Here is a 24,086-nt window from a genome sequence, read left to right on the forward strand (position 1 = left end):
TGTTAAAGAAAACTAAAACCTTGAGGCCTGTAGAAGTGAAGTTAGTGTTTAAATATCAGAGCAAACAGGCATTCACAGCAGAGCTGGATGATTAATACACTTTTAATTTGAATCACAGTTTTGGCTTCAAACAATGAACCAGGTTATGGCGTGCTGCGCTCTTGTTTCCTTCAGGTTTTTTGTGGTAAATGTTTCATTTATTTTTGTATTTTTACAACAAAAGTAAAACAAATACTTAACAACAGAGCTGATTTATTCTGATTTATTCATTAAAGGGCTGTCAAAAATCTCTGATTCTCTGTAGTTCATCTACATAATTCTAATTTTTTTTTTTATCACATTTATAAATTTCTCTGTTTTGCATTAAAACTGTTTCTTGTGTCATTTAGTATTTTTCTACTTCCTGTTTGGACATGGACCTGCTTTTATAGGTTGATCAAAGATTTTAATATGAACTTAACTGTGAATTTAAAAACATGGCACTAGTTACTGACCAAAATTGATTATGATTATTGCGATTAATCTTGTCAGCCTTAACTCATAGCAGTCATTTTTGGTCTAAATCTAGAAGATGGGGGCGAGTCTGTGAAGATCAACAAGGTTATTAGTGATATCAGGTGACAGCTCTATATTACCCACAATCCTTGAGTCTCACAGCTGTCTCTGATTGGTGGATCCTGAATCTCAGCTGTGGGCTGCTCTGAGTGAAGTGGGCGGGGACTGTCGAGCTCTGTGGTGATGATCATCCTAAATCCAGAACTCCTGACTGAACGATATAATGAGATGAAAGGTAAAATCCCGTGCTGCAGCGCCACATAGTGGCCAGTGGAAGCTGCTGTTCTAAGCTCTTTTTGCCCTCCTGGGCCTGACAGCTGTGACTAGTAGTATAAAGGCTGGTTTGATCAGACTATATTTCCTCTGTCTGCTGGCGTAGTAGTACGCTGTCTCTGTTCATGGTGTCACCAAAAAGGTCTAACAGCAGCTGTCTCTGTGTGTTGCCCCTCACAGGCCCCACGTTGCCCAGACAGGCCCCCCAGGTCCAAAATGGCCCCACACCAGAGGAGATGGAGCAGCAGAGAAGGTAAGGGAGACACAAACACGAAGAAGAGAGAGTGCAGCTTTTCTAAAGGTGTGCGTACGGCCTAGTGACTGTTAGTTTCATCCACTAAAACTACGACTTCAGTGTTCGCCTGCGTAGCATTTCAGACTGTTCTGATTGTTTCCACAGGTTATTTTCATTTGGGCATTAATGATGTCTTATTTCTTGTTTTCACTTCCTGTGTGCCTTCTGTGTTTGCACACTGCCCTGTGGTCTCATACCCTTTTATGGGCATTGCTTTATGCTAATTAGAGAAACGTGCACACAGGTGTGAACAACTCAGCAGTTTAAGAGCGTGCCATGAAGGTTCCTCTTAGACACTCTGAAGAACAAATGGATGACAAATCCCAGGAGCTTCTGTTTAAGAGGAAGTTTGTTCACCTGGTGAGGCACCTTTGTATCTTTGACCTGTTTGAACACACTCAGCTATGGTAGGAACACACACACACACACAAACCAACACACACACAGACAAACTGAGCATGCCCAGGGTTGTTTTTCTCCCCATACAAGGCCACTCACTCCCTCAGGTAATCATGAGGCTCCAGAACAGCTAACGAGACCCTCACACAGAAAACTGTTAATGGAGTCCAGCTGTTCACCAAGGTTTCACACTCGTTCACTCTCTCAGTGTTTCCTGAGAGTGACTGGTCCTGGTCCTGGTCTCAGTCTAACATTCAGATAAAGACAGAGACTGGTCCTGGTCCTGGTCTCAGTCTAACATTCAGATAAAGACAGAGACTGGTCCTGGTCCTGGTCTCAGTCTAACATTCAGATAAAGACAGAGACTGGTCCTGGTCCTGGTCTCAGTCTAACATTCAGATAAAGACAGAGACTGGTCCTGGTCCTGGTCTCAGTCTAACATTCAGATAAAGACAGAGACTGGTCCTGGTCCTGGTCTCAGTCTAACATTCAGATAAAGACAGAGACTGGTCCTGGTCCTGGTCTCAGTCTATTATTCAGATAAAGACAGAGACTGGTCCTGGTCCTGGTCTCAGTCTAACATTCAGATAAAGACAGAGACTGGTCCTGGTCCTGGTCTCAGTCTAACATTCAGATAAAGACAGAGACTGGTCCTGGTCCTGGTCTCAGTCTAACATTCAGATAAAGACAGAGACTGGTCCTGGTCCTGGTCTCAGTCTAACTTTCAGATAAAGACAGAGACTGGTCCTGGTCCTGGTCTCAGTCTAACATTCAGATAAAGACAGAGACTGGTCCTGGTCCTGGTCTCAGTCTAACATTCAGATAAAGACAGAGACTGGTCCTGGTCCTGGTCTCAGTCTAACATTCAGATAAAGACAGAGACTGGTCCTGGTCCTGGTCTCAGTCTAACATTCAGATAAAGACAGAGACTGGTCCTGGTCCTGGTCTCAGTCTAACATTCAGATAAAGACAGAGACTGGTCCTGGTCCTGGTCTCAGTCTAACATTCAGATAAAGACAGAGACTGGTCCTGGTCCTGGTCTCAGTCTAACATTCAGATAAAGACAGAGACTGGTCCTGGTCCTGGTCTCAGTCTAACATTCAGATAAAGACAGAGACTGGTCCTGGTCCTGGTCTCAGTCTAACATTCAGATAAAGACAGAGACTGGTCCTGGTCCTGGTCTCAGTCTAACATTCAGATAAAGACAGAGACTGGTCCTGGTCCTGGTCTCAGTCTAACATTCAGATAAAGACAGAGACTGGTCCTGGTCCTGGTCTCAGTCTAACATTCAGATAAAGACAGAGACTGGTCCTGGTCCTGGTCTCAGTCTAACATTCAGATAAAGACAGAGACTGGTCCTGGTCCTGGTCTCAGTCTAACATTCAGATAAAGACAGAGACTGGTCCTGGTCCTGGTCTCAGTCTAACATTCAGATAAAGACAGAGACTGGTCCTGGTCCTGGTCTCAGTCTAACTTTCAGATAAAGACAGAGACTGGTCCTGGTCTCAGTCTAACATTCAGATAAAGACAGAGACTGGTCCTGGTCCTGGTCTCAGTCTAACATTCAGATAAAGACAGAGACTGGTCCTGGTCCTGGTCTCAGTCTAACATTCAGATAAAGACAGAGACTGGTCCTGGTCCTGGTCTCAGTCTAACATTCAGATAAAGACAGAGACTGGTCCTGGTCCTGGTCTCAGTCTAACATTCAGATAAAGACAGAGACTGGTCCTGGTCCTGGTCTCAGTCTAACATTCAGATAAAGACAGAGACTGGTCCTGGTCCTGGTCTCAGTCTAACATTCAGATAAAGACAGAGACTGGTCCTGGTCCTGGTCTCAGTCTAACATTCAGATAAAGACAGAGACTGGTCCTGGTCCTGGTCTCAGTCTAACATTCAGATAAAGACAGAGACTGGTCCTGGTCCTGGTCTCAGTCTAACATTCAGATAAAGACAGAGACTGGTCCTGGTCCTGGTCTCAGTCTAACATTCAGATAAAGACAGAGACTGGTCCTGGTCCTGGTCTCAGTCTAACATTCAGATAAAGACAGAGACTGGTCCTGGTCCTGGTCTCAGTCTAACATTCAGATAAAGACAGCGACTGGTCCTGGTCCTGGTCTCAGTCTAACATTCAGATAAAGACAGAGACTGGTCCTGGTCCTGGTCTCAGTCTAACATTCAGATAAAGACAGAGACTGGTCCTGGTCCTGGTCTCAGTCTAACATTCAGATAAAGACAGAGACTGGTCCTGGTCCTGGTCTCAGTCTAACATTCAGATAAAGACAGAGACTGGTCCTGGTCCTGGTCTCAGTCTAACATTCAGATAAAGACAGAGACTGGTCCTGGTCCTGGTCTCAGTCTAACATTCAGATAAAGACAGAGACTGGTCCTGGTCCTGGTCTCAGTCTATTATTCAGATAAAGACAGAGACTGGTCCTGGTCCTGGTCTCAGTCTAACATTCAGATAAAGACAGAGACTGGTCCTGGTCCTGGTCTCAGTCTAACATTCAGATAAAGACAGAGACTGGTCCTGGTCTCAGTCTAACATTCAGATAAAGACAGAGACTGGTCCTGGTCCTGGTCTCAGTCTAACATTCAGATAAAGACAGAGACTGGTCCTGGTCCTGGTCTCAGTCTAACATTCAGATAAAGACAGAGACTGGTCCTGGTCCTGGTCTCAGTCTAACATTCAGATAAAGACAGAGACTGGTCCTGGTCCTGGTCTCAGTCTAACATTCAGATAAAGACAGAGACTGGTCCTGGTCCTGGTCTCAGTCTAACATTCAGATAAAGACAGAGACTGGTCCTGGTCCTGGTCTCAGTCTAACATTCAGATAAAGACAGAGACTGGTCCTGGTCCTGGTCTCAGTCTAACATTCAGATAAAGACAGAGACTGGTCCTGGTCTCAGTCTAACATTCAGATAAAGACAGAGACTGGTCCTGGTCCTGGTCTCAGTCTAACATTCAGATAAAGACAGAGACTGGTCCTGGTCCTGGTCTCAGTCTAACATTCAGATAAAGACAGAGACTGGTCCTGGTCCTGGTCTCAGTCTAACATTCAGATAAAGACAGAGACTGGTCCTGGTCCTGGTCTCAGTCTAACATTCAGATAAAGACAGAGACTGGTCCTGGTCCTGGTCTCAGTCTAACATTCAGATAAAGACAGAGACTGGTCCTGGTCCTGGTCTCAGTCTAACATTCAGATAAAGACAGAGACTGGTCCTGGTCCTGGTCTCAGTCTAACATTCAGATAAAGACAGAGACTGGTCCTGGTCCTGGTCTCAGTCTAACATTCAGATAAAGACAGAGACTGGTCCTGGTCCTGGTCTCAGTCTAACATTCAGATAAAGACAGAGACTGGTCCTGGTCCTGGTCTCAGTCTAACATTCAGATAAAGACAGAGACTGGTCCTGGTCCTGGTCTCAGTCTAACATTCAGATAAAGACAGAGACTGGTCCTGGTCCTGGTCTCAGTCTAACATTCAGATAAAGACAGAGACTGGTCCTGGTCCTGGTCTCAGTCTAACATTCAGATAAAGACAGAGACTGGTCCTGGTCCTGGTCTCAGTCTAACATTCAGATAAAGACAGAGACTGGTCCTGGTCCTGGTCTCAGTCTAACATTCAGATAAAGACAGAGACTGGTCCTGGTCCTGGTCTCAGTCTAACATTCAGATAAAGACAGAGACTGGTCCTGGTCCTGGTCTCAGTCTAACATTCAGATAAAGACAGCGACTGGTCCTGGTCCATGTCTCAGTCTAACATTCAGATAAAGACAGAGACTGGTCCTGGTCCTGGTCTCAGTCTAACTTTCAGATAAAGACAGAGACTGGTCCTGGTCCTGGTCTCAGTCTAACATTCAGATAAAGACAGAGACTGGTCCTGGTCCTGGTCTCAGTCTAACATTCAGATAAAGACAGAGACTGGTCCTGGTCCTGGTCTCAGTCTAACATTCAGATAAAGACAGAGACTGGTCCTGGTCCTGGTCTCAGTCTAACATTCAGATAAAGACAGAGACTGGTCCTGGTCCTGGTCTCAGTCTAACATTCAGATAAAGACAGAGACTGGTCCTGGTCCTGGTCTCAGTCTAACATTCAGATAAAGACAGAGACTGGTCCTGGTCCTGGTCTCAGTCTAACATTCAGATAAAGACAGAGACTGGTCCTGGTCCTGGTCTCAGTCTAACTTTCAGATAAAGACAGAGACTGGTCCTGGTCTCAGTCTAACATTCAGATAAAGACAGAGACTGGTCCTGGTCCTGGTCTCAGTCTAACATTCAGATAAAGACAGAGACTGGTCCTGGTCCTGGTCTCAGTCTAACATTCAGATAAAGACAGAGACTGGTCCTGGTCCTGGTCTCAGTCTAACATTCAGATAAAGACAGAGACTGGTCCTGGTCCTGGTCTCAGTCTAACATTCAGATAAAGACAGAGACTGGTCCTGGTCCTGGTCTCAGTCTAACATTCAGATAAAGACAGAGACTGGTCCTGGTCCTGGTCTCAGTCTAACATTCAGATAAAGACAGAGACTGGTCCTGGTCCTGGTCTCAGTCTAACTTTCAGATAAAGACAGAGACTGGTCCTGGTCTCAGTCTAACATTCAGATAAAGACAGAGACTGGTCCTGGTCCTGGTCTCAGTCTAACATTCAGATAAAGACAGAGACTGGTCCTGGTCCTGGTCTCAGTCTAACATTCAGATAAAGACAGAGACTGGTCCTGGTCCTGGTCTCAGTCTAACATTCAGATAAAGACAGAGACTGGTCCTGGTCCTGGTCTCAGTCTAACATTCAGATAAAGACAGAGACTGGTCCTGGTCTCAGTCTAACATTCAGATAAAGACAGAGACTGGTCCTGGTCCTGGTCTCAGTCTAACATTCAGATAAAGACAGAGACTGGTCCTGGTCCTGGTCTCAGTCTAACATTCAGATAAAGACAGAGACTGGTCCTGGTCCTGGTCTCAGTCTAACATTCAGATAAAGACAGAGACTGGTCCTGGTCCTGGTCTCAGTCTAACATTCAGATAAAGACAGAGACTGGTCCTGGTCCTGGTCTCAGTCTAACATTCAGATAAAGACAGAGACTGGTCCTGGTCCTGGTCTCAGTCTAACATTCAGATAAAGACAGAGACTGGTCCTGGTCCTGGTCTCAGTCTATTATTCAGATAAAGACAGAGACTGGTCCTGGTCCTGGTCTCAGTCTAACATTCAGATAAAGACAGAGACTGGTCCTGGTCCTGGTCTCAGTCTAACATTCAGATAAAGACAGAGACTGGTCCTGGTCCTGGTCTCAGTCTAACTTTCAGATAAAGACAGAGACTGGTCCTGGTCCTGGTCTCAGTCTAACATTCAGATAAAGACAGAGACTGGTCCTGGTCCTGGTCTCAGTCTAACATTCAGATAAAGACAGAGACTGGTCCTGGTCCTGGTCTCAGTCTAACATTCAGATAAAGACAGAGACTGGTCCTGGTCCTGGTCTCAGTCTAACATTCAGATAAAGACAGAGACTGGTCCTGGTCCTGGTCTCAGTCTAACATTCAGATAAAGACAGCGACTGGTCCTGGTCCTGGTCTCAGTCTAACATTCAGATAAAGACAGAGACTGGTCCTGGTCCTGGTCTCAGTCTAACACTCAGATAAAGACAGAGACTGGTCCTGGTCCTGGTCTCAGTCTAACACTCAGATAAAGACAGAGACTGGTCCTGGTCCTGGTCTCAGTCTAACATTCAGATAAAGACAGAGACTGGTCCTGGTCCTGGTCTCAGTCTAACATTCAGATAAAGACAGAGACTGGTCCTGGTCCTGGTCTCAGTCTAACATTCAGATAAAGACAGAGACTGGTCCTGGTCCTGGTCTCAGTCTATTATTCAGATAAAGACAGAGACTGGTCCTGGTCCTGGTCTCAGTCTAACATTCAGATAAAGACAGAGACTGGTCCTGGTCCTGGTCTCAGTCTAACATTCAGATAAAGACAGAGACTGGTCCTGGTCTCAGTCTAACATTCAGATAAAGACAGAGACTGGTCCTGGTCCTGGTCTCAGTCTAACATTCAGATAAAGACAGAGACTGGTCCTGGTCCTGGTCTCAGTCTAACTTTCAGATAAAGACAGAGACTGGTCCTGGTCCTGGTCTCAGTCTAACTTTCAGATAAAGACAGAGACTGGTCCTGGTCCTGGTCTCAGTCTAACTTTCAGATAAAGACAGAGACTGGTCCTGGTCCTGGTCTCAGTCTAACATTCAGATAAAGACAGAGACTGGTCCTGGTCCTGGTCTCAGTCTAACATTCAGATAAAGACAGAGACTGGTCCTGGTCTCAGTCTAACATTCAGATAAAGACAGAGACTGGTCCTGGTCCTGGTCTCAGTCTAACATTCAGATAAAGACAGAGACTGGTCCTGGTCCTGGTCTCAGTCTAACATTCAGATAAAGACAGAGACTAGTCCTGGTCCTGGTCTCAGTCTAACATTCAGATAAAGACAGAGACTAGTCCTGGTCCTGGTCTCAGTCTAACATTCAGATAAAGACAGAGACTGGTCCTGGTCCTGGTCTCAGTCTAACATTCAGATAAAGACAGAGACTGGTCCTGGTCCTGGTCTCAGTCTATTATTCAGATAAAGACAGAGACTGGTCCTGGTCCTGGTCTCAGTCTAACATTCAGATAAAGACAGAGACTGGTCCTGGTCCTGGTCTCAGTCTAACATTCAGATAAAGACAGAGACTGGTCCTGGTCTCAGTCTAACATTCAGATAAAGACAGAGACTGGTCCTGGTCCTGGTCTCAGTCTAACATTCAGATAAAGACAGAGACTGGTCCTGGTCCTGGTCTCAGTCTAACTTTCAGATAAAGACAGAGACTGGTCCTGGTCCTGGTCTCAGTCTAACTTTCAGATAAAGACAGAGACTGGTCCTGGTCCTGGTCTCAGTCTAACTTTCAGATAAAGACAGAGACTGGTCCTGGTCCTGGTCTCAGTCTAACATTCAGATAAAGACAGAGACTGGTCCTGGTCCTGGTCTCAGTCTAACATTCAGATAAAGACAGAGACTGGTCCTGGTCTCAGTCTAACATTCAGATAAAGACAGAGACTGGTCCTGGTCCTGGTCTCAGTCTAACATTCAGATAAAGACAGAGACTGGTCCTGGTCCTGGTCTCAGTCTAACATTCAGATAAAGACAGAGACTTGTCCTGGTCCTGGTCTCAGTCTAACATTCAGATAAAGACAGAGACTGGTCCTGGTCCTGGTCTCAGTCTAACATTCAGATAAAGACAGAGACTGGTCCTGGTCTCAGTCTAACATTCAGATAAAGACAGAGACTGGTCCTGGTCCTGGTCTCAGTCTAACATTCAGATAAAGACAGAGACTGGTCCTGGTCCTGGTCTCAGTCTAACATTCAGATAAAGACAGAGACTAGTCCTGGTCCTGGTCTCAGTCTAACATTCAGATAAAGACAGAGACTGGTCCTGGTCCTGGTCTCAGTCTAACATTCAGATAAAGACAGAGACTGGTCCTGGTCCTGGTCTCAGTCTAACATTCAGATAAAGACAGAGACTAGTCCTGGTCCTGGTCTCAGTCTAACATTCAGATAAAGACAGAGACTGGTCCTGGTCCTGGTCTCAGTCTAACATTCAGATAAAGACAGAGACTGGTCCTGGTCCTGGTCTCAGTCTAACATTCAGATAAAGACAGAGACTGGTCCTGGTCCTGGTCTCAGTCTAACATTCAGATAAAGACAGAGACTGGTCCTGGTCCTGGTCTCAGTCTAACATTCAGATAAAGACAGAGACTGGTCCTGGTCCTGGTCTCAGTCTAACACTCAGATAAAGACAGAGACTGGTCCTGGTCCTGGTCTCAGTCTAACATTCAGATAAAGACAGAGACTGGTCCTGGTCCTGGTCTCAGTCTAACACTCAGATAAAGACAGAGACTGGTCCTGGTCCTGGTCTCAGTCTAACACTCAGATAAAGACAGAGACTGGTCCTGGTCCTGGTCTCAGTCTAACATTCAGATAAAGACAGAGACTGGTCCTGGTCCTGGTCTCAGTCTAACATTCAGATAAAGACAGAGACTGGTCCTGGTCTCAGTCTAACATTCAGATAAAGACAGAGACTGGTCCTGGTCCTGGTCTCAGTCTAACATTCAGATAAAGACAGAGACTGGTCCTGGTCCTGGTCTCAGTCTAACTTTCAGATAAAGACAGAGACTGGTCCTGGTCCTGGTCTCAGTCTAACATTCAGATAAAGACAGAGACTGGTCCTGGTCCTGGTCTCAGTCTAACATTCAGATAAAGACAGAGACTGGTCCTGGTCCTGGTCTCAGTCTAACATTCAGATAAAGACAGAGACTGGTCCTGGTCCTGGTCTCAGTCTAACATTCAGATAAAGACAGAGACTGGTCCTGGTCCTGGTCTCAGTCTAACATTCAGATAAAGACAGAGACTGGTCCTGGTCCTGGTCTCAGTCTAACATTCAGATAAAGACAGGTGTGCTCTGAGCTGCAGACGGCTCTGCTGACAGGCTTTTATCAGGGTCACACAGACATCAACATCCACCTTCAGTGTCAGGTACTCCAGTCAAACCATGACCTCCGCTCTGGTAACCTGGTCAATTAAAGCACAGCAGGACAGCAGCTGTTTATACCGTCATTTCAACAGTCATGGTTCTGTAGGAAACGGTGAGGAGCGACGGATGAAACAGAATATTTATGGAGCTGAGCAGCACAGAAAACTCAGAGGTGTCTGAAAACCTTTTAAAGTGATAAAATGGACAAAATCCGACTATTTTCTCAGAACAGCTCATTTTAGTCACTCTATCCATTTTTCTTTTGTTTCAGTCACAAAGAAGGAAACACCAGCAGCAGTTTTTTTTTTAATGGTCACAATTTCATTCTTTTTTTCTCAATTCCATGATTTTTTTGTCTGTTTTTATCATTTTCTTGTTGAAGCTCCTGAGATCCTGCAGGCACACACGAGGACATCGTGATAGTTTCTACTTTTAACATTTTTGAAATATTTGTCTGGAATCTCCACTGAAGTTTGAGTAATTCACTTTAAATATTAGCTATTTTTTATTTTATGATTTTTTTGAATGAATTTTCAGGAATAATTTTGTGAATATAAGTTATTAGTTTTGGGGATATTTTTGTATATTTTTTCAAAGTCAAATTTTAAGTTTGTTCATGCAGATATGGGAAGTTTAGGATGTTTTTAAGTCACCTTGTCTGAATGGACCAGGCAGAGAATATTAGTGTTAGTGTGACTCCATGTTCCTCCTAATCTGTTTAGGCTAAGTTTAAATCTGCCAGGAACTTTCTAGACTCTGTAACTCTCAGAGATCCTGATGGATCTGCTGCCAGATCCTCCCCCCTTTCTCCTTTCCTGTTTTGTCCCCCTCTTTATTTTCATGCTTTTACTTTCTTGATCTTTTTCTTACTCTCTTTTGTTCCCCCTCTCTCTCCCTCAACCCTCTGGGCTGCAGTAATGCTCCATATTTAGCAGCCCATGGCAGACAGGCCAGTGGATCAGTGACTGAGGTCCAGTATCAGCCCAGCAGAGGGAGACAGGGTTGATGTGAGGGGAAAAGGAAAGAACAGCCTCAGTGAAGCCAGCTGATTGGCCTTTATCAGGATCTGTTTTGGTTGTCAGACATGAACTGGTTAATTCTGTTTTTGTTTTAACCAGTGATAGCTATGGCACTTCAGCTGGGACGTTCTTATCCAGTTTTACTCTCCAGAATTCAGTGATGAATGTTCCTGATTTCCTGGAGGAGGACCTCCAGACCCCTCTGGTTTTCAAAAATTGGGTTTTATGAACAAAAATGTAATTTCCCTTTAGCTTTCGAAATTTCATTTACAGTTTATTAAATCAGAAAATTCAGTCTTGGTCCTGTGTACAGAGACATCTCATATGCCTCTTTTTTTTTTTTTTTTTTTTTTTTTCTCAGGTCCAGAAAGGTCTTAAAAAGTCTTAAATTGGATTTTTGAAAGCTTGTAGGAACCCTTATGGTGCAAATAATCGCCTTTAAGCACATCGGCAGTTCAAAAAAAGGCCAAAGGTTTGGTTTAGATTAACACAACTTCACAGGTCCAAAGTTGTTGTTTTGTTTGAGTGCTTTTATTGTGAAGGCCCACATCAGGAAATATGCTTTAGTCAGTATCAGGTGGACAAACCTCAGCAGGAGAGAAATGAAACTTCAATCTTCTAAGAAGTGAACAAAGAGAGAGACTTGTACAACTGTTTTTTCTGTGATCTTAAACTCAGACAGGAGTTGAGTATGCCGTCACAGAGGGTTACCAACTCCTAAATTAGCTGTTTACATTATCACTTTAATGTTGTAATACCCTGTTATGAAACTGTCACTGTGACAGGAAAAATAAATATAATGATATGGAGTTCAGGCCGTAGCACCCAGACCTGGTTTCAACAAGGCTCCATTCCTGTAAAAATAATACATTCATAGATTCATTGAAGAGTGCTCGTCAACCGTTCCCACAGATTTAACATCTCAGACTAACTCAGTCTGCAGTCAGTCTACAGTTAGTCTACAGTTAGTCTGCAGTAAGGCTGCATTTAGTCTGCAGTCAGTCTACAGTTAGTCTATAGTTAGGCTGCAGCTAGTCTGCAGTTAGGCTGCAGCTAGTCTGCATCTAGTCTACAGTCAGTCTGCAGTTAGTCTGCAGTTAGTCTGCAGTCAGTCTACAGTTAGTCTACAATTTGCCTACAGTAAGTCTGCCGTAAGTCTACTGTTAGTTTAACATTAGCCTGCAGTACGTCTACAATTATTCTGCAGTTAGTCTCCTGTTAGTCTACACTTAGTCTACAGTTAGTCTGCAGTTAGGCTGCAGTTACTTGATAGTCTACAGTCTGTCTTAAGGTAGTCCACAGTTAGTCTACAGTTAGTCTACAGTTAGCTGCAGTTAGTCTGCAGGTAGTCTACACCTCATCTGCAGTTAGTCTACAGTTAGTCTATACTTAGTCTACAGTTTGTCTATAGTTGTTTACAGTTAGTCTATAGTTAGTCTGCAGTTAGTCTACAGTTAGTCTACAGTTAGTCTGCAGCTAGTCTACAGTTAGTCTGCAGCTAGTCTACAGTCAGTCTGCAGTTAGTCTGCAGTTAGTCTGCAGTCAGTCTACGGTTAGTCTGCGGATAGTCTACAGTCAGTCTGCAGTTAGTCTGCAGTCAGTCTACAGTTAGTCTACAATTTGCCTACAGTAAGTCTGACGTAAGTCTACTGTTAGTTTAACATTAGTCTGCAGTACGTCTACAATTATTCTGCAGTTAGTCTGCTGTTAGTCTACACTTAGTCTACAGTTAGTCTGCAGTTAGGCTGCAGTTACTTGATAGTCTACAGTCTGTCTTAAGGTAGTCCACAGTTAGTCTACAGTTAGTCTACAGTTAGCTGCAGTTAGTCTGCAGGTAGTCTACACCTCATCTGCAGTTAGTCTACAGTTAGTCTATACTTAGTCTACAGTTTGTCTATAGTTGTTTACAGTTAGTCTATAGTTAGTCTGCAGTTAGTCTACAGTTAGTCTACAGTTAGTCTATAGTTAATCCGCAGTTACTCTACAGTTAGTCTATAGTTAGTCTACAGTTAGTCTGCCTTTAGTCTAAAGTAGGTCTACACTTAGTCTGGAGTTAGTCTACAGTTAGCCTGCAGTTAATCTGCAGTTAGTCTACAGTAAGTCTATAGTTAGTCCGCAGTTACTCTACAGTTAGTCTATAGTTAGTCTACAGTTAGTCTACAGTTAGTCTATAGTTAGTCTGCAGTTAGTCTAAAGTTAGTCTACAATTAGTCTGCAGTTAGTCTACAGTTAGTCTGCAGTTAGTCTACGGTTAGTCTGCAGCTAGACTACAGTTAGTCTATAGTTAGTCTACGGTTAGTGTACAGCTAGACTACAGTTAGTCTATAGTTACTCTATGGTTAGTCTACAGCTACGCTACAGTTAGTCTATTGTTAGTCTACGGTTAGTCTACAGCTAGACTACAGTTAGTCTATAGTTAGTCTATGGTTAGTGTACAGCTAGACTACAGTTAGTCTATAGTTAGTGTACGGTTAGTCTACAGCTACACTACAGATAGTGTATAGTTTGTCTACGGTTAGTCTACAGCTAGACTACAGTTAGTCTATAGTTAGTCTACGGTTAGTCTACAGCTACATTACAGTTAGTCTATTGTTAGTCTACGGTTAGTCTACAGCTAGGCTACAGTTAGTCTACGGTTAGTGTACAACTCGACTACAGTTAGTCTATAGTTAGTCTATTGTTAGTGTACAGCTAGACTACAGTAAGTCTATAGTTAGTCTACGGTTAGTCTACAGCTAGACTACAGTTAGTCTATTGTTAGTCTATGGTTAGTGTACAGCTACACTACAGTTAGTCTATAGTTAGTCTACGGTTAGTCTACAGCTACACTACAGATAGTGTATAGTTTGTCTACTGTTAGTCTACAGCTAGACTACAGTTAGTCTATTGTTAGTCTCCAGCTAGACAACAGTTGGTCTATAGTTAGTCTACAGTTAGTCTATACTTAGTCTACAGTTTGTCTATAGTTGTTTACAGTTAGTTTACAGTTAGTCCATAGTTAGTCTGCAGTAAGTCTACAGTTAGTCTACAGTTAGTCGGCAGTAAGTCTGCAGTTGGTCTACAGTTAGTCTACAGTTAGTCTATAGTTAGTCTACAGCTAGACTACAGTTAGTCTGTAGTTAGTCTACGGTTAGTGTACAGCTAGACTACAGTTAGTCTACAGCTAGACTACAGTTAGTCTGCAGCTAGACTACAGTTAGTCTATAGTTAGTCTATGGTTAGTCTACAGTTAATCTGCAGTTAGTCCATTGTTGGTCTACAGTTAGTCTACAGCTAGTCTACAGTTAGTCTATAGTTAATCTGCAGTTAATCTGCAGTTAGTCCATTGTTAGTATACAGTTAGTCTACAGCTTGACTACAGTTAGTCTATTGTTAGTCTACAGTTCATCTACAGCAGGACTACAGTTAGTCTATAGTTAGTCTACGGTTAGTCTACAGCTACACTACAGTTAGTCTATGGTTAGTCTGCCGCTAGACTACAGTTGGTCTATAGTCTACGGTTAGTCTACAGCTAGACTACAGTTAGTGTATAGTTAGTCTACGGTTAATCTGCAGCTAGGCTACAGTTAGTCTATAGTTAGTCTACGGTTAGTGTACAGCTAGACTACAGTTAGTCTATAGTTAGTCTACGGTTAGTCTACAGCTACACTACAGTTAGTCTATGGTTAGTCTGCAGCTAGACTACAGTTGGTCTATAGTCTACGGTTAGTCTACAGCTAGACTACAGTTAGTGTATAGTTAGTCTACGGTTAGTCTGCAGCTAGACTACAGTTAGTCTATAGTTGTTCTACGGTTAGTCTACAGCTAGTCTACAGTTTGTCTATACTTAGTTTACAGTTAGTCTATAGTTGTCTACAATTAGTCTACAGTTAGTCTACAATTAGTCTGCAGTTAGTCTACAGTTAGTCTATAGTTAGTCTGCAGTTAGTCTAAAGTTAGTCTACACTTAGTCTACAGTTAGTCTACAGTTAGTCTGCAGTTAGTCTACAGTTAGTCTATAGCTAGTCTGCAGTTAGTCTAAAGTTAGTCTACAATTAGTCTGCAGTTAGTCTACAGTTAGTCTATAGTTAGTCTACGGTTAGTGTACAGCTAGACTACAGTTAGCCTATAGTTAGTCTGCAGTTAGTCTACAGTTAGTCTATAGTTAGTCTGCAGTTAGTCTACAATTAGTCTAAAGTTAGTCTACGGTTAGTGTACAGCTAGACTACAGTTAGTCTATAGTTAGTCTACGGTTAGTCTACAGCTACACTACAGATAGTGTATATTTTGTCTACGGTTAGTCTACAGCTACACTACAGTTAGTCTATAGTTAGTCTATGGTTAGTCTACAGCTACACTACAGTTAGTCAATGGTTAGTCTGCAGCTAGACTACAGTTGGTCTGTAGTTAGTCTACGGTTAGTCTACAGCCAGACTACAGGTAGTCTATAGTTAGTCTACGGTTAGTCTACAGCTAGTCTACAGTTTGTCTATACTTAGTTTACAGTTAGTCTATAGTTGTCTACAGTTAGTCTACAGTTAGTCTACAATTTGTCTGCAGTTAGTCTACAGTTAGTCTACAGTTAGTCTATAGTTAGTCTACGGTTAGTCTACAGCTGGACTACAGTTAGTCTATTGTTAGTCTACGGTTTGTCTGCAGCTAGACTACAGTTAGTCTATAGTTAGTCTACGGTTAGTCTACAACTAGACTACAGTTAGTGTATAGTTAGTCTACGGTTAGTCTACAGCTAGACTACAGTTAGTCTATAGTTAGTCTACGGTTAGTCTACAGCTACACTACAGTTAGTGTATAGTTAGTCTATGGTTAGTCTACAGCTGGACTACAGTTAGTCTATAGTTAGTCTACGGTTAGTCTACAGCTAGACTACAGTTAGTCTATAGGTAGTCTACGGTTAGTCTACAGCTAGACCACAGTTATTCTATAGTTAGTCTACGGTTAGTCTACAGCTGGACTACAGTTAGTCTATAGTTAGTCTACGGTTAGTCTACAGCTAGACTACAGTTTGTCTATAGTTAGTCTACGGTTAGTCTGCAGCTAGACTACAGTTAGTCTATTGTTAGTTTATGGTTAGTCTACAGCTGAACTACAGTTAGTCTATAGTTAGTCTACGGTTAGTCTACAGCTAGACTACAGTTAGTCTATAGTTAGTCTACGGTTAGTCTACAGCTACACTACAGATAGTGTATAGTTTGTCTACGGTTAGTCTACAGCTACACTACAGTTAGTCTATAGTTAGTCTATGGTTAGTCTACAGCTACACTACAGTTAGTCAATGGTTAGTCTGCAGCTAGACTACAGTTGGTCTATAGTTAGTCTACGGTTAGTCTACAGCCAGACTACAGGTAGTCTATAGTTAGTCTACAGTTAGTCTATTGTTAGTCTACGGTTAGTCTACAGCTGAACTACAGTTAGTCTATTGTTAGTCTACGGTTAGTCTACAGCTGAACTACAGTTAGTCTATAGTTAGTCTACGGTTAGTCTACAGCTGAACTACAGTTAGTCTATAGTTAGTCTACGGTTAGTCTACAGCTAGACTACAGTTAGTGTATAGTTAGTCTACGGTTAGTCTACAGCTGGACTACAGTTAGTCTATAGTTAGTCTACGGTTAGTCTACAGCTAGACTACAGTTAGTCTATAGTTAGTCTATAGTTAGTCTACGGTTAGTCTACAGTTAGTCTATAGTTAGTCTACGGTTAGTCTACAGCTGGAATACAGTTAGTCTATAGTTAGTCTACGGTTAGTCTACAGCTAGACTACAGTTAGTCTATAGTTAGTCTACGGTTAGTCTACAGCTGAACTACAGTTAGTCTATAGTTAGTCTACGGTTAGTCTACAGCTAGACTACAGTTAGTCTATAGTTAGTCTACGGTTAGTCTACAGCTACACTACAGATAGTGTATAGTTTGTCTACGGTTAGTCTACAGCTACACTACAGTTAGTCTATAGTTAGTCTATGGTTAGTCTACAGCTACACTACAGTTAGTCAATGGTTAGTCTGCAGCTAGACTACAGTTGGTCTATAGTTAGTCTACGGTTAGTCTACAGCCAGACTACAGGTAGTCTATAGTTAGTCTACGGTTAGTCTACAGCTAGTCTAAAGTTTGTCTATACTTAGTTTACAGTTAGTCTATAGTTGTCTACAGTTAGTCTACAGTTAGTCTACAATTTGTCTGCAGTTAGTCTACAGTTAGTCTACAGTTAGTCTACGGTTAGTCTACAGCTAGACTACAGTTAGTCTATAGTTAGTCTACGGTTAGTCTACAGCTACACTACAGATAGTGTATAGTTTGTCTACGGTTAGTCTACAGCTACACTACAGTTAGTCTATAGTTAGTCTATGGTTAGTCTACAGCTACACTACAGTTAGTCAATGGTTAGTCTGCAGCTAGACTACAGTTAGTGTATAGTTAGTCTACGGTTAGTCTACAGCTGGACTACAGTTAGTCTATAGTTAGTCTACGGTTAGTCTACAGCTGGACTACAGTTAGTCTATTGTTAGTCTACGGTTTGTCTGCAGCTAGACTACAGTTAGTCTATAGTTAGTCTACAGTTAGTCTACAACTAGACTACAGATAGTGTATAGTTAGTCTACGGTTAGTCTACAGCTAGACTACAGTTAGTCTATAGTTAGTCTACGGTTAGTCTACAGCTACACTACAGTTAGTGTATAGTTAGTCTACGGTTAGTCTACAGCTGGACTACAGTTAGTCTATAGTTAGTCTACGGTTAGTCTACAGCTAGACTACAGTTAGTCTATAGTTAGTCTACGGTTAGTCTACAGCTAGACTACAGTTAGTCTATAGTTAGTCTACGGTTAGTCTACAGCTGGACTACAGTTAGTCTATAGTTAGTCTACGGTTAGTCTACAGCTAGACTACAGTTAGTCTATAGTTAGTCTACGGTTAGTCTGCAGCTAGACTACAGTTTGTCTATTGTTAGTTTACGGTTAGTCTACAGCTGAACTACAGTTAGTCTATAGTTAGTCTACGGTTAGTCTACAGCTAGACTACAGTTAGTCTATTGTTAGTCTACGGTTAGTCTACAGCTGAACTACAGTTAGTCTATAGTTAGTCTACGGTTAGTCTACAGCTGGACTACAGTTAGTCTATAGTTAGTCTACGGTTAGTCTACAGCTAGACTACAGTTAGTCTATAGTTAGTCTACGGTTAGTCTGCAGCTAGACTACAGTTAGTCTATTGTTAGTTTACGGTTAGTCTACAGCTGAACTACAGTTAGTCTATAGTTAGTCTACGGTTAGTCTACAGCTAGACTACAGTTAGTCTATTGTTAGTCTACGGTTAGTCTACAGCTGAACTACAGTTAGTCTATTGTTAGTCTACGGTTAGTCTACAGCTGAACTACAGTTAGTCTATAGTTAGTCTACGGTTAGTCTACAGCTGAACTACAGTTAGTCTATAGTTAGTCTACGGTTAGTCTACAGCTAGACTACAGTTAGTCTATTGTTAGTCTACGGTTAGTCTACAGCTGAACTACAGTTAGTCTATTGTTAGTCTACGGTTAGTCTACAGCTGAACTACAGTTAGTCTATTGTTAGTCTACGGTTAGTCTACAGCTGGACTACAGTTAGTCTATAGTTAGTCTACGGTTAGTCTACAGCTAGACTACAGTTAGTCTATAGTTAGTCTACGGTTAGTCTGCAGCTAGACTACAGTTAGTCTATTGTTAGTTTACGGTTAGTCTACAGCTGAACTACAGTTAGTCTATAGTTAGTCTACGGTTAGTCTACAGCTAGACTACAGTTAGTCTATTGTTAGTCTACGGTTAGTCTACAGCTAGTCTACAGTTTGTCTATACTTAGTTTACAGTTAGTCTATAGTTGTCTACAGTTAGTCTACAGTTAGTCTACAATTTGTCTGCAGTTAGTCTACAGTTAGTGTTTCAGAGACAGTTAATCAAGTTCATCATGACATGCGTTTGACCTTTTTCACTCAGTCAATCCTGAAGGTTCAATAAGGGTACACATTTTTCTTCAGATGTTTTAAAGCCAGCCTTTCATCACAGCACAGGGCTCTCCTCACAGCTGACAGCTAACAGATTGGCTTTGTCTTACTTCATTTCATTACCATGCTTTCTTCAGACGATGGAGGGAACAGAGATAAGAGGACGAGGACAGCAGAGCAGACATGGCTGAATGATGGAGGCTCTTCCTGTCCTCTCTGCTTCATTAAATCAGATGAACTAACCATGAATGAAGCGCACATGTTCACTCAAACACATTCCCCACACATGAGTGCTCAGTTGTGGGTGCCCAGTCTCCATGAGGAGTAAACATGGAGGCCATTCATCTGCAGAGAGGCTGGGTCACATGACAGCACAGACCCCGATCCACATCATCCTGTTTCTGTTTCGTCTTCGCCTCTCTCCATCTCGTCTTCACGGAGACCGACGAAGACGAGGCAGAGCGGGATGGCCGTGATGCTCCTGTGATGATTGATGGAAATGTTCACAGCATGTAATGTAGGAGCAGATTCATAGACAGCTGAGGGAACGAGAGCGGATGAACCACCTGTTCAGAGATGCAGGGTGCTACCTTCAGATTAAAAAGACACGAGCTGGAAATAATAGGCTGGGGTATAAATAGCCGTGTGCTGCGTGGGAGCAGGGAGTGTGTAGACAGAGAGCAGAGATGTGATGCAGAGTCTGAATGAGAGTACGATTGTGGGAATAGAGGAAAAGATGCTCAGTTAGATCTGTCTTAGTGCTTTAGTCTTTAGCGGCTGGTTTCTTTGACTGAACATTCACACAAACGTAGAATAAACTCACTGTCACTGAGGCTTGTTTAGACAGTTCAATAGAAGGAAAACTCCCCTTCATTTTCTCTTTGGCGGATTAGATTACTGGCCAAAGATGTCCCGAATACCAAAGAAAGACTAATAAAGAGCTTTCTGGTGAAACAATGAGTTTTAGTGCTGTAGGAGGTGTACATTCATGTGATATCAGCAATCTTAGCCTAAAAAACTACAGTACCCACAATCCTAGGGTTGCAGTGATGCTTCTTTGGTAAAAGCAATCCATATGGGTACTTAGCAAACTGGTATTAAATAGCAGTCAGTGGGAAAGATGGAGGTTTAGGAATTTAAAATGCAAAAATACAACTGAAGCACATTCTGTTGGCTGTTATTAGGAACCCAGATCCTAACAGAACAGTACTAGTACTGTGCAGAACTTGTAGGCATGTTTGAGCCTGAAATTGAATCTGAAGTGAGGTGTAGATGTGACAGGTAAGCCAGGAGGATTGGCAGAACCTCGATGGTGGTCTAGATGTCTTTGAATTAGCAGGGGCATGGACAGATAATCTGATTAAAAATATCAAACTCCTCGTCTTTAGAGTGGAGTTAGGGTGGGTGTGGAGAGTAGGCGTGGCCTAGGGTAGTGTCTGAGCGGGTTGTCTGGTTTCCATGAGCCCCTAGTTGTGCTATGGAGGTTTCAAGGTCCTGAGAACCGCCTGTTGTCTTCAGGCGTATCATCTGGGGTGAAATGGTCCAGACTAAAGAAACGCTGTCAAGCTGAACCTTGGCTACCGAGCGACACGCATTTGTCCACACAGATCATATTTCAATTTAATATGTCGACAAAAGTCATATGAGGTTCAGCCGAGCCCAGAGTCAGCAGGTCTGAGGGATAAGAGGAAGTGCTTTTACTAACAGGTGTACTAACCTGATGTAGAAGCTGAAAAATCCTCATGAACAGGAAACAAAACCAACGTGTTAGCTCAGCTCTGATCACAGTCTGGTGTCTAATCACACACTGTGTGTATCCATGTAAATGAGTGTGTATAGATCCTCCATTTTTGGACTAGATGCTCACTAGAGTGGCTCCATATGGTCCATCTGGGCTCCCATCCATTCAGAAAACATTTCCTGGTTGTGTGAGCCAATCAGGCGAGCAGGCCGGCAGGTTTAGCCAGACTTCAGAGTCCCTGGAGATGCAGTCATGTGGCAAAAGCAGAACGCCACACATTTTCATGACCAATCAGGCCGTAGGTAAAGACTTTAATAAGGAAACGCTGCATGTGAGGGTTAGGGTTAATAACTGAAGCAGCAGTCACAGTGGGAATGAGAGCTTCTAACAGCACAGATTACTGCAGGATTGCTGCTTTTACTGGCGTTACACCGTCTGATGAAGACTTGGCGTGCTAGCATCACCTTGATTAACCTTTTCGGTATTTTCTGCATTATTTCTCCTACATTTTTACAGTTTGGGGTGTGAAAAAGAGAGCACCCTACAAACAATGAAGACTTTCAGCTGCATGAGGAAAACCAAGAAGAAAACACAAAAATCTCCTTCTAGGGTCTTAAACTCTGTAGCAGATCTTCATCTTCGTCAATGGTGACGAAGGTTATGTGCTGAAAACTCATTATGGTGGTCTGTTCGCAGTTAAAGACTGAAAAATGGACTTTTTTTGTGCTGACACTTCAGTTTTTGGTACTTTTTATGCCAACACAACCTCTGAGTTAGCAGCCTACACTGAAAACAGCAGGCTTTAGTGACTATTACTTTATGTCACTGATCATCAACTGGCGGCCCGAGGGCCAAATCAGGTCCCCCAAAACTTCCTGTCCGGCCCCCGAAAGATCATTAAATCCAGAAAAGGAGAAACAAAAGATGTTGTGCTTTTAAGGTTATCTTTTGGCTTTAAATGTCTGCAGCTGTTAAATCCATCCCACAAACAATTAATATTAAAAATATTTTAGAATCACTTGGGACTGGGGGCGGAGCAAGCTATGGAGTAGGGAGTGTAGTGGCCTGGCTCTGCAGAGCAACTATATTCTTAGCTATTAAAAGGCATTGTATTCCGACTTTGAGTGGTGGTGAAGCATTATGAAGTGCTTTTGTAAAATACTGACGTCGTTCCATGGCATACCGAGGCGTCAGAGTGCGTCAAACCGGCCAAACCGTTCTGTTCACACCGAGGCCTACCCCGCCCGCTACATCCTCGCCCTCGAGTGAGAAAAGAGTTCCCAGCCCCATGGACCTCGCAGCCGACACAGATGCCTTCAAACGTGAGTTGCTCTCCTCCTTACGAGCGGATTTTGTCAGCATGATGGAGAAGGAGGTTAGCGCGGTACTAGAGACCGAAATGGCGTCTATCAAAACTGATGTGCATGCTATCAGAACGAGATTTGATGACTTTAAGACTGCTATAAACACGGAAGTGGCGTCCCTACGCAGCACACTGGGGGAAGCAGCGTGCAGCTTGACAGCCTGTTCTGATGATGTGGAGACTCTGAAGCGAGAGGTAAAAACGTTTGGGGGCCTTAACTGACTCTCTGCATGATCAATGTGAGGATCTTGAGCTGAGGTCAAGAAGAAATAACCTAAGGATTGTAGGAGTGCCGGAGGGTCCCAATAGCTGCTCTCCAACCACTGTATCCAGCCTGCTGCAAAAGGCCTTCAACTTAAAAGATGCTCCTCTGGTAGATAGATCTCATAGATCACTGCAACCAGTACCAAAACCAGGACAGCTCCCCAGGACCATCGTGGCACGTCTTCATTACTGCAGAGACTGTGATGACATACTGCGTCTCGCTAGAGAAAAACAAAGGATAAAGGTGAACGACATGTCCATTTCAGTCTTCCCTGACTTCACGGCGCGGGTGGCCAACGCCAGAGCAGCCTTCAACTCCGTGAGACAGCAGCTCAGGGGCCTCGATGGAGTTCGGTTCGGCATCCTCCACCCAGCCAAACTGCGCATCACTTTCAACGGCAAGGAGAAGACCTTCATCGACCCCAAGGAAGCTGAAGCTTACATTAGACAGACAGTTGCTCCTTTCAAAACTCAAGCAGGCTGAGTATATGGTAACAGACGCCCTAGACGAACTAGAGGAAACAAAGCCTATGGCTTCACTATGACATTACAAGAGCAGTCTATGCTCCACTTTATAGTGTTTGATTATAAGCTGAGGACTCCTTTTATTTAAGCTAAAAGAATTTTGCTGTCATGGAGTAAAAGTCCTTGAAATATCTTCATTCCATTTTATTACTATTGCTATTATTTGAATTATTGTTATTGTTATTACTTATTTACTGCATTTATTATTATGATTATTATCTAGGTTTCCTCATTCTCCAGCTTTCCTGCTTCTTGTTTTGAAATTTTGGGGGTCCTGAATATACCTCAGCTGAAAAGCACTTTAATTTTAGAGATTCAGCTTTCCTAATTTTATGTCTGAGGAACTTTATACTTGTTTCTCTCAGTATGATGCTATTACTTTTGAAGTTGTTCAGGTTTAATTGTTCACTTTCAAAGTTACAATTGTAGCTGCCAATAACCACTGCAAAGTACATGAAGCTAATTATCAGTATCTCTTTCTGCCTTAAACCTAACAGGTTTCTGTTCTGCTGGCCGGGTCTAGTTAAGTGTTTTTCCTGGTTACAGCCACATCACATGGACCTTTTCGTCCTTAGATTAGAGGGAATTAGTGCGATCTTCCAGTTGGGGGTGATCTGCATATGTTCATCAAGCACCTGCTTTATTTATGCTTTTCTTTCTTTGTCTTAATTTATCTTCTTTTCTCTTCTTTTTGCATGCACTTCTATATGGGGGGCTGTAAATCATTTAGAAATCATCTGCTTGAGGCCATTATACTTCTCTTTAGTCCTTGTGGCAGCGCCTAGCTCTAGCACTTTAGGTTCTATGCGGCTCATCAGTTGGAATATAAAGGGAATTCAACATCCAGTTAAACGTAGTCGTGTGTTTGCCCATTTGAGGTCCCTCGGCCCACAGATAGTTGTCCTGCAAGAAACCCACCTTCATACCAGTGAGCAGACCAAACTCAGGAGAAATTGGGTTAGTCACATATTTTGCTCAAAATGTGGAGATAGGTCTCGGGGTTCAGCTATTCTAGTGCATAAGGCAGATATATGATTGTATCCGGTAAACTCTTTGGTTCTCAAATGATCTTAGCTAATAACTATGGACCCAACTGGGACAACCCACAATTTTTTACTGATTTTATTGCAAAACTGCCAGATC

The 24,086-nt window shown here is 42.9% G+C and overlaps 1 protein-coding gene across 7 annotated transcripts in view; it reads left to right on the top strand.

Annotated features, from left to right (window-relative positions):
• The window catches only part of enah (ENAH actin regulator), a 313,726-nt gene that overhangs the window by 207,361 nt on the left and 82,279 nt on the right, over positions 1-24,086 (top strand). For all 7 annotated transcript variants that reach the window (XM_041806187.1, XM_041806191.1, XM_041806188.1 and 4 more), the window contains exon 4: positions 1,009-1,081. In XM_041806187.1, the coding sequence (XP_041662121.1) occupies positions 1,009-1,081 (73 nt within the window). The remainder of the gene's footprint in view (positions 1-1,008; positions 1,082-24,086) is intronic.

The sequence above is a fragment of the Cheilinus undulatus genome, linkage group 14 (genome assembly GCF_018320785.1).
Source record: "Cheilinus undulatus linkage group 14, ASM1832078v1, whole genome shotgun sequence".
In the NCBI taxonomy this organism is placed as follows: domain Eukaryota; kingdom Metazoa; phylum Chordata; class Actinopteri; order Labriformes; family Labridae; genus Cheilinus; species Cheilinus undulatus.